Raw genomic sequence first — 15,511 nt, 5'->3', positions numbered from 1 at the left:
ATTTTCTCATTCTAAGCTCCTCTTACTCCCAACCAAATTCTTGGTTATTTTTTTAAATTGTCATCTCTTAAATCATATTTAACAAAACCATCTCCAAACTAAATACAAATCAGTCTCACAATGGAATGTGAAATTAGCATAAAATAAAAATAGAAATAGCTTTGTCAGAGGTATAATTTCTTGCTCGTATCCTTAGAGGGCAAAGCTCATCGTGTATTCCCTTGCGTTGCACGATTAGACACTGACGACGGTAAACCAAATGTCCATTAGGTTCCATTTTCTATGTAAAGTTGATAAAATCTTTTTTTTTTTTTTACAAAAATACAATATGATTGATACACAAGGACATATACTTTATGATTCCACTTATATGAGGTATCTAAAGTGGTCAATTTTATAAAGACAAAATAGAATGATGGTTACCAGAGGCTGGGGGGAGGAGTTATTGTTTAACGGGTATGTTTCTGGAGATGGATGGTGGTGATGATGGTTGTGTAACAATGTAAATGTAGTTACTATCACTTAACTATACACCTTAAAATGATTAAAATGGTACGTTTTATGCTATGTATATTTTACTACAATAAAAAAATGGAAAAAATACAATATAATTGGAATTGTGCTTTTACGTCTTTGTGGATAAAAAGACTGAGGAAAAGCAGCACATTGCAGTCTTAAAAGCAACGTAAAAGACACTTACTTGTAACAGTTCCTATTCTGATAAAAAGGTTCACTTACATGTACCCCAAACAGTCCAAGCCAGGGTAATCCATTGCCAAGGTGAGAAATAACAGCATCCAAAACACACTCTCTACTTGGAGATGTGCTGCAGCCCAGAGCATGCCGGCCATGCTGGGCGGAGGTGGTGGGGAGGGGTGAGGAGCGCGTACCTCCCACTGCCCGCTCCACCAGGTGCATGCAGCCCCGGAGCAGATTCCAGCAGGACTTCAGTGCTGGGCCAGGGGCTGCAAGTGTGCCAAGGCCTCTGGTGGTCCTGCTACGTGAAAGCCTGAAGACATTTCTAAGGTCTAACAGACCTACTGCAAAAGGGAACTTTTCTGCCCTTTGGCCATGAAAAAGCACTAGTATGGAAAAAAAAAAAAAAAAACTGGATTTAAATGCAAAACAAAGCCCTTTTTATCCTGCTTCACAAATTTTAGAGCAATTTATAGCTGAAATTCATTTCGGGTCTTCAAAATGAATATGGGAAATGATGCTGAGAAAAGACCACTATCTACAGTGAATATCTTTGTTGGTATTGCCTTAGATTACCTTTTTGTAGTGCAGTATAATCCTGAGTATTGTGAATATTTACAGAGCACTTATATATTCTATTTGATGAGAGCCATAGGACATCATAGCTGGAAAGAGTAATTAAGTGTTTTAGGTAACAGATGAGGGATGTTAGACTGAAAAGACCAGAACTTAGCATGCCCAACAACTCTCCCTCATAAAATTCACAGAGGTCTCAGGGCCTTCATCCTACATGAGCAAGAATGAAGTTACAACAGGTAATTTCTTGTGATTTGTTGTGTCTACTGGGAATCTCTCATACACATCAACAAGCTTCTTGGTAAAATGGATAACCCAAAGGAGTATGGCTGCAGGAACAGGGGGACAGTAGAGGATAGAAGATAAAGAAATCAAACTGTATAGAATTTAACATTCCAGTTGTCAAAGTTCTTACAGCTAATGAATGCTAATACAGAGACAGTGTATTCACTAATATTTGATTATTTCTATTTTGTTGATTCCCACTTGATTTCAGGCAAAGAAAACATTAGCACTGGGCATACACAGCCTTTAATATCTGACTCCTCAATCATCCTTACCTACCCCTTCCGAAGCCCTCAAAAACTTTCAGTATACGGTTATATTGAGGCTAGCTATCTTTGCTCTTTATACACCAACTGTAAATGAACATTCATGCATTTACACAGGTACCTCTGTCACAGAATAACCTTTATTTTGGTGTATCTTTCAATTTTCACTGCATAATTAAATGCATTAAACATGTTTGCAAACCCCAAGTTTCTTGTTTTGTCTTTAATTTTGTATAAAAATTAAACAGTCTATCTAAAATGTAGGAATGTTTTGAAGAGTCCTCTTAATAATTTTGGTGGAAGGCACTTTTAAGTCATGTACAAAAGGTGCTTCTTATTGGCAAATAAAAAATAATTTAGCTGTTCATTCACTAGTGATTTTGAGGTTATCTGTCTACTATTTGTGTTGATCTTTAATATTAGGTCCTATTCAGTTATCCCCCAGGTTAGCTGCATCAGAAACACCTAAGAAACTTATTTAAAAATACATGTCTGATATCTTAATGTAGGAGTTAACCAAGGAATTTATGATTTTAATCTTGCATCTCAGGCATCTACTCCTGTATAACATTCCTTATTATGTCTTATTCCTGAGAAGACTTGAGTCAGGCCACATCTAGGCCTGACACAGTATCAGAAAAAAACTGTCCTGCCCTGACTTGTTCTAAAGAGTTCTGAAATATGCTCTCAGCAAAAGTAACTCATAAAAGGTTATCAGAAAATTGGGTTTGGGGTGCAGGGGGTGTTTAAAACCTAAAAAAACGGTAAAGAAACAAAGATCCTGACTGTCCTGGAAGACAGTTCCCCAGTACCTCACGTACATCTTCCTTTTACTTCTCAATAGTTAATAGCGAGATCAACTTCCAATTTCAGGCCTCAAAGCAGCCTGGTTTTCTCTTGTGCTTGGACAGCTATGAAGCTATGTGGACAGCTATGGCTGGTCCAAAGTCAGAGTTCTCATTTGTACTATAAAGACAAGTAGAATACAAAAATTCCCTGTTAGTACTGGGAAACTGATATAACTTTGTTCTTAAAGTCAGTATCACATATGAAAGATTTCACAAGTAATGAGTGAAGGGAATTGGTGCTGTTTTAGGTTTTTATAAATGAGAAGACTGCAATTTTTTGAACATCTAGAAAGGGGGAAAAAAAAAATCAGTCAATGGTGGAGTTTACCTGGAATGAGACTAACTTTACCTTATGCGTAACTGCCGGTACAGCAAGGAGCTCTGAGACAGCAAACTCCAGAACTATGCTAAGCAAATGGATAACTATATGAAGTAGCTAGTCAGGCCAGGCAAGCAATGTCCAAAGAAAGTTACAGCTGCAAACGGTGGCCCAGATATAAGAATGTACACAAATGAATTAGAAGAACCAGCAGTTATTTTTAAATACTCCAAAGTGTGCATATAATAAAATACAAATAGAATACATAAGAGAATAAAAAATATACGAGAACAGTGTTTTAAAAATTTGGTCCATCTATTCTTAGAATGTAGCACCTTGTGAAAATTAACAATCCATCAGTGAAATAATAAAATGGTATACTAGATTTAGAAATCAAACTGTCGAAGATAAAATGTCATCTCAAGATCCACTTACGAATACTTGTAAGAGTTTTTGGAATTTTCGTGCCAAGAGGTGAAATCTGTTCTAAGAATAAATTTTATAAGGTTAGTGAAAACTGCCATTAAGAAGCAAAATACTTCCTCTTTACAGAGAGCCTAATAGATGGCAATTCTACAGCCCAAGGCTTTAATCAGGTGGAGAAGATATGACTGTCAAAAAATAAAGCTATTATTTCTGTCCTTCCTGCTAGGGTCTATTAAACACTGTTCTTTATTAAAATTTAATTTTCTTAGACATGCTGATTTCTTAGATGGTCCAAAGCCTGGCCACCTCAATTCTGATACATGACCTATGACAATCTCCAGCATTCTCCACAGACAAGACACAAGGCAATTTTTAGTTTCTTTGATTACAAATACCAATCCTTTTTCTCCATGCTAGTAGATATGATGTTTCATCCCCACATTCTGGCTCTGCTGTAAGAAAAAAATCTTTTATTTTAAAATACAATAGTGATTTGCAAGACTGATGATAAGAATAACCGTTTTAAAATTATAGACTGCTAGCCTACTGGCCAAGAATCAATCTCTAAGATGGAGCGAAGTGATTTTGACTTAAAGCATATTTGAAAACCACTGACTTATATTGCGTCCTCAAGGAATGTGCATTTAGATAAATTATCTGGAATGGTGTGGCAGGGGAGATGATCTTAATGTAAATACAGAACAAGATAAATGGTGTAGTGGCAGAAAAGTGGAGAACTACTGTTTTTCATTAATAGAAGGGCTAAAAAAATGAATGTATCAGATAGATGTATTCAAATGAAAATATAAAATGCATTTCAAAGTAAAATTAACTTTTTTGGATTATCTGTTATTTTGGGTTATCAACAATACCATCCCATTAACCCAGACTACAAAAGGACTACAGTTAAAACAACATTGGACCAGGTCTCATTCCAGATGATCCTATATTACAGAATACAATAAGAAAAAGATATATTCAAAATGAACAAGTACTATCGACCCTATTTACATTGTGGGTATAAGTCAAACACCAACTGAAGCTAATATTCTTGCTTTCAGATCCAATATTCCCAACCCTAAACCCTGTTAGATAATAGTTTTCCATCTGCATAGTTAATATTTTTCCAAAAAGGTGTAAGAAAAAAAAAAACTACTAACAAAGGCACCGAACTACTGTGGCTTGCTTTCTGAACCAGCTTTGATGACCATGAAACTTATTTTTTCTTTTAAACTAGTGAAAGGTCACATTAAAATATGAAATAGAATTCAATCCTAAAAGATTGGACCCTATAAGGCACTGCTCAAACTACTGATACGGAATGCCCATAATGCATTCTCTTCATTTGCCTTCTTCCAATGGACCATTCAATATTTAATGACATTTGCTGTACATTGTACAAAAGGACCCGCAGGCTAAGGTGAACATAGCTCTCCACACGACCAAAACGTAAATTTGGAAAATGGATTAGGACTGCTTATCACTTACACAGATAGGACAAAAGACCCTCAGTCTGGCCAAGATTCAACAATACTATTATACCAAAAGACTAGACCTTCAGGGAACCCTTCTTCCTAAACCCATTTTCAGACAAAGGCCAAAGCACACTCAGTGGGGGCAAAAAGAACAGTAGAAAATATTCCAGAGAGGACTAGTTACAAACAGGAACAAACCTGGACTCTTTACTCACCATTTTAATACTGCTGCCAACTATAACAGATTAAAATCTGTACACACGACAAAGTGGAAAAAGGTCCCAAAATGCAATAGTTTCGGCAAAAGAAGGCACTAACTAAGGATTACTACAATTAACATTGCTACAATAAAAACAACGGCAAACAAGGGTTTGGCACCACATTTACAAAGTAGAAGCATGCGCTATTAATACACTTCAGGTGTTTCCCAAGAGAAACAGCCATGGGAGATGAAAAACAAGGGGCATCTTTTACAAAACTCCCCATGACAGACAGACAAGCAAGAATCAAAGCGGTCAATTTAGTAGCTATGTAGCAGCAAAGTCACTGGTTCTGTTTCAAATTTAGCAATTTGCATTTCTGACCGGCAGATGCCCTGTGTTGTGTCTGGATTCAAGAAGCTGACTTTATCATACTACAGAAGCATTTATCTAGTAAGCATAAACCAGGTTAACTTTCAACCCTAAGCTTTAAAAAAAAAAAAGAGCTAGAATCCTATTACAAAACTCTCCAATATAATTACCATTTAGAAATCATAATGGTACTTTCAAAAGGATAGTAACATAAATTTCATCCAAAAATGCCATAATTATTGCCCCAATACTATGAAGAATTAAGTAATTACGGAAAAATTGTTTTGACCATATCAAGAGTTAAAAACAGAGTCCTACTAAGAGGAATATTTTCAGGATGATCTCATCATGTGCATAGTTAAGACTCTGTGTTTTAATAGATTCTTTTGCAAACAGAAAAATAAAATTTAGTAAAGTTATTCTTGATGAAAAAAAAAACTTTAAAAAAGAACTATTGGTTGTCTGTCAAGAAGGAAAAAAAAGAGTAAGCTACATATTGAAGTTCTGGAATGCAGCACCTCAACTTCACATCTGCCCTAAACATTTGAGATTATGAAATCCAAGTGATGTCTTGATGAGTGAATCATACTTTACAACTGTTCCAATTCCAATGTCTGACTTTAGCATCTCGTGTCAATTAAGAGTTCCCTAATACAGAAGATTGTGCTAAAGAGTGCTAAGATTCTGCATGCTGCTGCCATTCCCTGGTCCCGTTCATGCTTGCAGCTGCCCAATGAGACAGCAAGAGAAGTCTGGTCTCAACACTCCACACTGTAATAACTAGAAAAAAAGAATATTCTTAATTAGAGGAAGTTTACAAAATCAAGAAATATCACTTCAGCACTATAACTAAATTGTTCAAAGTTTTACCTTTCATTGACGGCCACACTCTTCAATAGAGTCCACATTCCTTTAAGTTGTTTTTAATGATGACATCTGTAACGGCATCAAAAACAAACTGCACATTCTTGGTGTCTGTGGCACAGGTGAAGTGGGTGTAGATCTCCTTGGTATCTTTTCTTCTGTTCAGATCTTCAAACTGGCACTGAATGTAAGCAGCTGCTTCTTCATATGTATTGGAACCTGAAGCAGACACCAAATAGTCTCAGTTCAGATTATAACAGCTACCTGAATTCAGTACCTAGTCAGGCCATCGCCATTTACTTATGAAGAGATGGAACATGACCCAATTGAATAGACGTATTTCTATATTTCTATAATCATTAGATTTTTCTTGAGAGCAGACCCATCACTGTAGGTAAAACAAAATCATCACAAAGATCCAGGGAAACAAAACTTGAAGTTTCTCCTTCCCCTTTCATTTATTTTTCAGCTAAACAATCTAGAAAGTATAAAAGGAAATTAGGGAAGGAAGAGGATACAGTTCTAGAATATACCTGCTTAAAAGGTCAGAGAGCCTACACTGCTTGAGTGATCATGAAATAAACAATTCAAAAGGGTAAGCCATACTTCTTTTCAAAAGTCATTCCAGTTTTAAAGGAGTTTAGCCTCAAAGCCTTATGACAATAATTTAAACCACCAAAGGTAAACTAAGAGATGCAAAGGGAAAAGGCCTTGAATTATACAGTTTTTGGTAGTAAATTTTGTCATATATGAATTATATCTCAATGAAGCTGTTATTTTTTAAAATGTAAGGAGGACCAAAAGTAAATTCCATTTCCAACAACATTTGTATGGAACAGTCCTAATCACCTGCTTCCTACACCATCTTGTCTACCTGTGAGCCTTCGGAGTAACCCTAGAGACTGGCTGCAGAGCCAGGGAAACTCAGCAAAGACAACACACACAGTTACTCCTATGAACGAGAGGCTATTTTCAGTGACGTTAAACATGACAAAAAATACCGACAACTACGTATATAAAGAAGACTAAATAACAAAGAAAAGCTTAAAAAAGAACAGAATATTATTTAAACAGAATATTTAAAGACAGCTTGGTAGGTGCTTAAAATAAGTTTCTTGAAAGCCACATCACTTTTTTAAATTTAAGGAGACAGATGACTGAAAATCAATTTTGTCTGGAAGGAACAGATGATACTTGGAAAATAGGCTTGGAAGTTGGCACCTCTCCCCCTGCCACCCCCCAAAAAAGGGACGTTGATATTGAAGGCACTCTGCTGTGTGTGAAGATTCCAGGATGGAACATTAATGTCAACCCTTTCACTTAAGATTTCTCTCTCATCCTAAAACTTGGCTACTTTCTAATATAAACTCACCTAGTTCTCACCTCCCGCCTCACTCTGAACAGAAGACCACATTTCCAACTTCTTTGAGAAACAGGTCATGGGGCTTAAACTGTAATTTCAACTTTGTAGCCCAACACCTCCTTTAAAAAGTTACCAATATCTGCACTAATTATCGCACTTTGGGCCTTAGAGATGTCTTCCTTCTGGTTCAAAATTCAATTGCTTTACCTAGACTCTTTTCTTTTTCAAGATGAGGTGAAATTCACTCAACATATAATTAACTATTTTAAAGTGTACAATACAGTGGCATTTCCTGTATTCGCAATGTTATGCAACCACCACCTGTCATTTCAAAACCTTTTCACCACCCCAAAAACAACACCCATTTCCATTAAGTAATCCCTCCCCATTCCTCTACCCTTCGCCCCCCAAACTCCTGGTAACCACCAACCAGTATGCTTTCTATCTCTATGGACAGGCCTATTTTGAATGTATCACATAAAAGGAATTACACAAATGTGACCTTTTGTATTTGGCTACTTTCACTTAGCATCATGTTTATGAGGTTCATCTAAGTTGTAGCTCTGCTCCTTTTTATTGCTAAATAATACTCCATTGTATGGACTTTCCATTCTGTACCTATTCATCATGCCTAGACTCTTGATTCCTTCTTTTCCCACCTGCTTATGAATCGTGCTCCACCAATTACATGTACTTTTTATAACTTCTCTTTTGCTATACTCTTAAATCTCTCCTTCCCCTGTAATCCAAGCGGTTCGAGAGCAGGCTTGCACTTGCCTTCATTCCTTCCCTGCCTACTCAGTAACTCACTGTACCTGGCTGGCTCTATGCTCATCACTCCACCGATAATGCTCTCAATAATGGTTAACTCCAGAGGCCAGGTTTCAATGTGTGCCTTACTTTGTTTTTCAGCACACATTGTTGACTGCTCCTCACTTTTTAAACTTTCCTTAGTTTCTGAAGCTTTGGCTCTCCTGGTTCTTCTCTTTGGATCCTATACAAATCTCTTTCTTTCCTTTTTTTTCTGACAGAGGCTGGTGTCCGCTCACATTCCATCCACAGTCTTTTTCTCTCATTATGTATCATCGCCCTATGTAATTCATTTCCATGTTGTATTTGCTCATGATCTCTAATCAATTTATCTTAACCCCCAACCTCTCCCTAAGCTTCAAGGCAATGTATATAAGTGCCTATTGGATATCTCCATCTGGATGTTCCAGATACGTCAAAATCAACATTCCCAAATACGAATTCAGATGACAGAATCAGCACCCAATCAAGACAGAACTCTGAGAGTACCTTTGACTTTTCCCATTTCCTTATTTTACTCTACTCTACAGAAGGCATTTACAGTGTCGGCTCAGCAAGTAAGAGCTCCCTTTCCCTGGAAATACCCAAGTCTAATCTAAAGAGCACAGTGGTGCAGCCCTGGCAGTCATATTTGTATCCCTGTCCTTGACTGGCTGACTGAACTAAGAATTTCTTCCTGCCTTAACCTTGGCCAGGATCTAAGAATCTGAACCTGGGGCCAACTGATCCAAGTCTAGCCTGGTCTTTTAAATGGAGGAGGTAGAGAAGATGTGGCAAGGCCATCTTTTATCACATAAACTGAGTAGTAAAAAAGTTGGTAAGGCCAGAGAGAATAAAAACAACACAGAGAAGGAGAAAAGACATGGGGAAAAAAGTGCTTCCAGGGTTAACAGCTTTCTATTTCCTAGTTCTAAGTACATTCTTAAGACCTGTCTGCATTCTTGCCTTTGGCTTCTTTGGTATATCCCTATATCTTCACCAAAAATTTTTATTTGCATCCTACAAAGGGTCCTTACTAATTCAACTCCCCTATTTTTATTGCATAATCTTTCTAAAGCTCAGTTCCTATTGTATCATGTGCCCTAATTAAAATCCTTCAATGGCTACCCAATGTCTCAGCGTGAGAAACTAGGCTCTCCGTGAGCATCTGTGCCCATCTCTCCAACCAGTCCTTCTTACCACTTAAAGCTCCAGCACTACCAAATTCCTTTTAGTTTTAGAACAAATCATATGCTATTGTCTTCTTAAAATGCTTTTATTCCCCTGTCTGCATAGTGATTTCTAATTCCTGCTCTTACTGTCTCACTCCAAGTGTCATTTTTTCCTAGAAAAAGATTATACTGACCCTATAGAAGTAACCACTGCTTCTGTTCCTCTTTAAGAAAAATTTTATACTACATTGAAATTCTTTGTGTCTTTCTCTACAACTAATATCAGTTTTTTGAGTACAAAGACTGCATGTTATCCTTGTATTTTTGAACATATTTATACCAAATTTTGATTTTTATCTTTCTTTATATTCCTCAAAAAATGAGAACAGAAATATAAAAACCAGTAAACTCGATTATGTCTGGAATAGCACTTTAGCCTTAAGAGGTCTTAATCACATGCTTAATGTTGACATCTCTACCTGTGAACGCTCTCTGTAAGGATATGCAGGCATCGTCCAAAACAAAAAAGAGTTGTAGAAACATCACTGAAGTGCTGATCTAAGATGTGTACCTCCAAGAAAATCTCTCATGATCCCTTACCTGTGTATTCTGGGTAACAGATAGTTAATGGACTCCTCTTTATTTTTTCCTCAAAAAGGTCTTTCTTATTGAGGAAGAGAATGATTGAAGTGTCTGTAAACCATTTGTTGTTACAAATGCTGTCAAACAGTTTCATGCTTTCATGCATTCGGTTCTGAAAAAGAAATAAAGGATAGGTCATTAGCAAAAAGTAAAAGTGGATTAACTGTTCACGAAAAAACAGACCAATAAGTTTTAAAAGCATTGAATGGCACTCATGGAATTAAGTCAGACACTGATAACAACAAAAGCTGGGCCAGTCCTCAGTTTTGTAATTTTTAAGAGGCTGGGAGGAGGAAAAAATATCTGAGTGACAAGAGGACTTAATCCTGCCCACATAACTCAGTGTGCTGTTATATCTTTTAAGAGTTAATAGGGCATGGATCAATATTTTGAAAATCTAATCTCACTGACGAGGAGAAAAATTAAGGATGTTAAGTTTTGGTTCAATGAACACATGGATGCCCAAAATCTTCCTAAGAGTTATTTTCTATTTCCTCACTGCATGAGAAAGGCTTTTTACCAGAAGCTCCAACATACCATCTCCTCATCTTCAGCCAGAACAAGGTCATAATCACTGAGGGCCACACAGAAGATAATTGCTGTCACTCCCTCAAAACAATGAATCCACTTTTTTCGTTCTGATCTTTGGCCACCTACATCAAACATTCTGAGAAAGAAGAAAAAAAAGCACAAATTCAGCAAGGTCACACACACATTTTTCCCTAAATTGAAATTGTTAGGGAACTTCACACTATTGCTTATTCTAAACCCCCTTTGTAATAGAAAAACAAATAGATAAAATGTAGTCAAAATAATCTTCTGTAGTTAAAAGTAAAACACAACATGAGAAAACCAAATTTAGGAGTAACCAAAATTCTCATGTTATATACACAATTGAGCTTCCTCTCTATCAAAGCTTATCAGATGTGCCAAAAGTTGGCAGAAAAAGCACCGAAATGGATTAAGGGAAGAGAAAAAAGACAGAAAAAATAAAGAGCTGAAAATACAACTTGATAATAATAACTTTTATTGTGTTTACCATAGTGCCAGACACTACCCTAAACATCTTAAGTACATTAACTCATTTAACCCTCATAATGCTCCTATATTATCATCCCCATTTTACAAATAAAGTGAGGCACAGATATGTTAAATAATTTGCCCAAGGGCACACGCTATTAACAAATGGGGACTGGATCTGAACCCAGCACTCTAACTCCAATACCCAAGCTCTTATCCACACCATCACTTTGTCTTTCAAATGATTTACCTCTTTAGTTAAAAGAGAACAATGAAAAAATATAAATCCCCAACCTGCATTCTGCTTCTATAGACTCTCGCTACTGATTCAAAAGTTTTCCATTTTTCTTTCTTTTTTTTTTTTTTTACTGAGGTATAATTGAAGTATGTTTTCCTAACTTAAAAGGAAAAAATATTTGAGATTATTAAAAAAAGTAAATTATATTTTTTGGTAGGACTCTAAGAACCCAATATCTAAAAACAAAACCAATGTTCCCCAACTCCAAGTCTTATTTGAACCTAATTAATAATAGCAAAGCCTCAATTATTCACACACTTCGTGTTCCACTCTGGATTAGTTTTAGTCCACTGCTCCATTCTGGAGGTCTTATTTGATATCCAGAGTCAACTGCTCAAGTTCTATCAACAGTGTCCTCATCTACCTCCTACAGTAAAAGGAACAACTACACAGCTTTGTCTTTAACTGGTACTTGGGTCTGAGGGGGTATGCAAACAAATGGGTAAATATCTTAAGATATATGTTTGATGACAATGATAAAATTTTTAAAGGTTGAACTCAATCAAGCTGGTTTAGTGTATCAGATCTACAGTGACTAGGGGTTTATTTCCAGAGAATTCTTCCTCCAGAGATTAAGAGAAACAAGAGACAGTTGAGTAACTTCTCAACGTGTGTTTGAAAAAGAACAGTTATCTTATCTCTTCAGGACCCAACATTTTCTTTTGATTGATCCTGCAGCTGTTTTCGACCTTTGGTCATGATACCTAAAATGATGCAATCAAAGCTGGCTTTAACACAGGGTCATATTGTAGGTTTTAGGAAAGTTAACATATATTGTACCATGGACGTCTTTCAAGGGGAGACACCAATAATTTTAGTTAACTTCTCTATTTTCTTCTACAAAGTCCATAAATCTGGTCAAACACTATGAAGTTCCCAAGGTAGGCTTTTAGTACATATGAACATTTACAATATCATTCACTAACAGATCAACATTTTATAAACATTACCTCATAACTGAGAGGCAAGTAAGCAATTATACAATGCCTTGCATATAGTAGATGCTCAATAAATGTTTGAATAAATGGATAGTGGTTTTGCCTAGAGAGAAGAGGAAAAGGAAGAAATAATAGTACTTTATAACAAGATATCTACATGCCAACAATAAAGTGGGTGCAGCACCTTAATAAGATCTGGCTACTGATGCTGACATAACCAGTAGGATTTACCGAACTAAAGATCAATCTATGACATCAACAAGAAAGTTTCCCGTACTAAATAAAGGTCACAGCATTTAATTATAAATGGATGATTAATCTTATAGTACACAAAGAGACACCTTATACTTATGATTTCATGGGTGATGATCCATGTGGCCTTTCCTACTCTTGTTAAATAAATTCATCAGTACTAAAGATAAGCAGTTCTATTCTATAAACACGTATCTGAACTGCTATTTTCCTGTACCAAGTTTCAAATCCATTTTTGTGTATTAAGATTTCAAGACCTCAACTGGTATCTAGTAATACCTAAACTCTGAGTGAACTGAACAAATCCTCTGAAGCATGTGTTTTCAGAGAAAGGAAAAATGAGAGGATCTGAGCTAGAAGTTTCATTTGCATTAAAAAAGAAATAAAAACATTAATGATTTTTAAAAGTTACATTTGTATGCAACAATGCTCAATATCACATTCCACAAAAAAGCATACTGAGGTAGCAAAAAAGAACATTTTACACACACACACACACACACACACACACACGCATATATGTATGTATATTTTAATATATATTGAAGGGGAGAAGAGTTTACTCCTAATCTCAAAGGTCACAAAAGCAGAAAACAGGAACCAAAAAGACAGTTCTAATATTTACAAAAGACCATTGGTGCAGAGACAAGCTGAAGCCTATTTGAGTTACTAATGCTGATAAGAAAATCCTCCATATTAGAATCCTAGAATTTGCTCTAAGACAATCATTGTTTATGTCCTCACACTGCGCTAGATAGCTCTAGCCCCAGCTCGATTTCCCATTCTGCATTGTGTTAAGAACTCAGTTATGCAGGATACTGTGCACAAATCGGTCCAAGAGCCATGACATCGGCCCCATTCCATTAAACTTAAAAAGAAACGTAATCCAGTAAGAAAAGATTGACGCTGGTAAGAAAAGAATTTCCATTTTAATATCGAAATGGCAGAACAAAGCCACACAGCTAAACCAAAAAACTGGTTTTCTATCCTTTTATAGTGTTGTTGCTACCCTTCTAAACAACAAACATTCAATACCTGTTTTGGTGATTCCAATAAAAATGCAGCTGAAAAGAATAAAATTAAATAGAAAATAAACTGGTAGCCATATGATTACTTTTACTGATATTGAAGTTATAATTTAATTGTGATTTAAGTTCCTCCAAAGGACAAAAAGATTTGATGCTATTTGAAGAAAAAAGGAATGTCTGGGCCCCCACAGACATTTAAACTGGCTGATAAATATAGTGGTAAGTTTCTAAACCAAGGAATATTGCCTAGAGAAATTTTACCCTGATTAAGAGACACTAACTAAAGGAAAGATACTTGGGTTTGGCACATCTAGCGTAAAGGCTAACGACTTACTTGAAGTACAGCTCTTTGAAGGTGAAATGTGTTTCCACAATGCCTGTGGTCTTCACTCTTGTTCGCAGGACATCTTGCTGAGTTGGAATGTAGTTGGTTTGGGATATTCTATCCAAATCATTTAGGTAACTAAATAAAACACACATTTTATTTTTACCTGGTGAAGCCAATCATGTGCAGAGCAGTCAAAAGACAAAACTAGTTCTTTGCTAAAAGTAGATTCTGAACCTGTCACTAAAGTGGCAAAACAAAATCAGATTTTCAATATCAGAGAAATAACGAGAAAAATGTGAACCTAGCACAGGACAATTAAAGAAGGTTCTATATATACCACACAATGAACTATGCATTGCACAGTTCAAAAACCAAACCAAAGCAAAAGCCCTCTGACATTTAAAGTTAATCGGTCATTTGTATGTTCAAACATTTGATAGGACATTAGAGAACAGTATTTGAATTACTAAAATTTTAAAAACCATGCTCAACGAATAGCTCTGTTTTCATTCATGAAACAAGAGTTGTGGGTTGTTTTTTTATCTAAGCCAAAAAAAAACAAACTTGTAAATGCCTTCAAAGAAATTTGTCAATAAAATAATTAAAAGACTGCTTCAGACCTACATTAAATTCTTCATAATTTCAGGGTTCCTAAAGATTTTATTGGCTAGAGAAGTGGAGAACGGGTGGCACCACTATACGTGAATTATTAATAATCTTCTATAAAACTAAGTACAGTCTTAATGTGAAAGAATCAGTCAAGCTTAGATCAACAATTATGAAAAAAATTCTATAAATCATTATATCTTCAGGTGTAGCTGAAGGATTCAGAGCTTACTAATGATGAAAAAAAATACAATCTAGTTTTGATGACTACTGGAAGAATTATTTAAACTACCAATATCTGCAATTAATATTATTAAAAGATGGGCAAGAATCCTGAAATGATTCTAAAGTCAAATTTTTATTTAAAGAATAAGTATTTTTTTAAATATCATTTAATTTCTTCTTATATCAACTTAAGTTAGAATGATGGGAAAAGTAGGAAAATATAATAATGGAGAAAATACCTTAATACTTAAGTGTCTTCATTTTTGTAAAGAAATGGATACAAGTAAGAACTCATCAAGCCCCAAACGTGCACGTTAAAAAAAAATATTCTGAATATAGGTCTTATAAATAAATATGTTATAAAAGAAGCAAAACAGGATATAACATGTTATAGCTTAACAAAAGTATTAATTACAAATTTTCTAAAACTTAGTAACATTTGAGAATTTCCTTGACAAGTAGATGTTTCAACTTCATTTCAAGACTCAACATACTCTTCCTATATAAAGTCTGCTACTGTGAT

At 35.6% G+C, this 15,511-nt stretch overlaps 1 protein-coding gene across 1 annotated transcript in view; it reads right to left on the bottom strand.

The window, feature by feature from the left end:
* Window positions 1-1,944: 1,944 nt before the first annotated feature.
* Window positions 1,945-15,511, bottom strand: part of GNAI3 (G protein subunit alpha i3) — a 34,758-nt gene continuing 21,191 nt past the window's right edge. The window contains exons 5-9 of the mRNA XM_006919605.3: window positions 14,164-14,292; window positions 10,831-10,960; window positions 10,252-10,405; window positions 6,334-6,546; window positions 1,945-6,243 (exon numbers count right to left, since the gene is read on the bottom strand). Coding sequence (XP_006919667.1) covers window positions 6,356-6,546; window positions 10,252-10,405; window positions 10,831-10,960; window positions 14,164-14,292 — 604 coding nt within the window. The 3' untranslated portion in view covers window positions 1,945-6,243; window positions 6,334-6,355. The remainder of the gene's footprint in view (window positions 6,244-6,333; window positions 6,547-10,251; window positions 10,406-10,830; window positions 10,961-14,163; window positions 14,293-15,511) is intronic.

Source organism: Pteropus alecto, unplaced genomic scaffold (genome assembly GCF_000325575.1).
Source record: "Pteropus alecto unplaced genomic scaffold, ASM32557v1 scaffold106, whole genome shotgun sequence".
In the NCBI taxonomy this organism is placed as follows: Eukaryota; Metazoa; Chordata; class Mammalia; order Chiroptera; family Pteropodidae; genus Pteropus; species Pteropus alecto.
The sequence above is the reverse complement of the archived record's forward strand: the minus strand, read 5'-3'. Positions and strand labels throughout refer to the sequence as shown.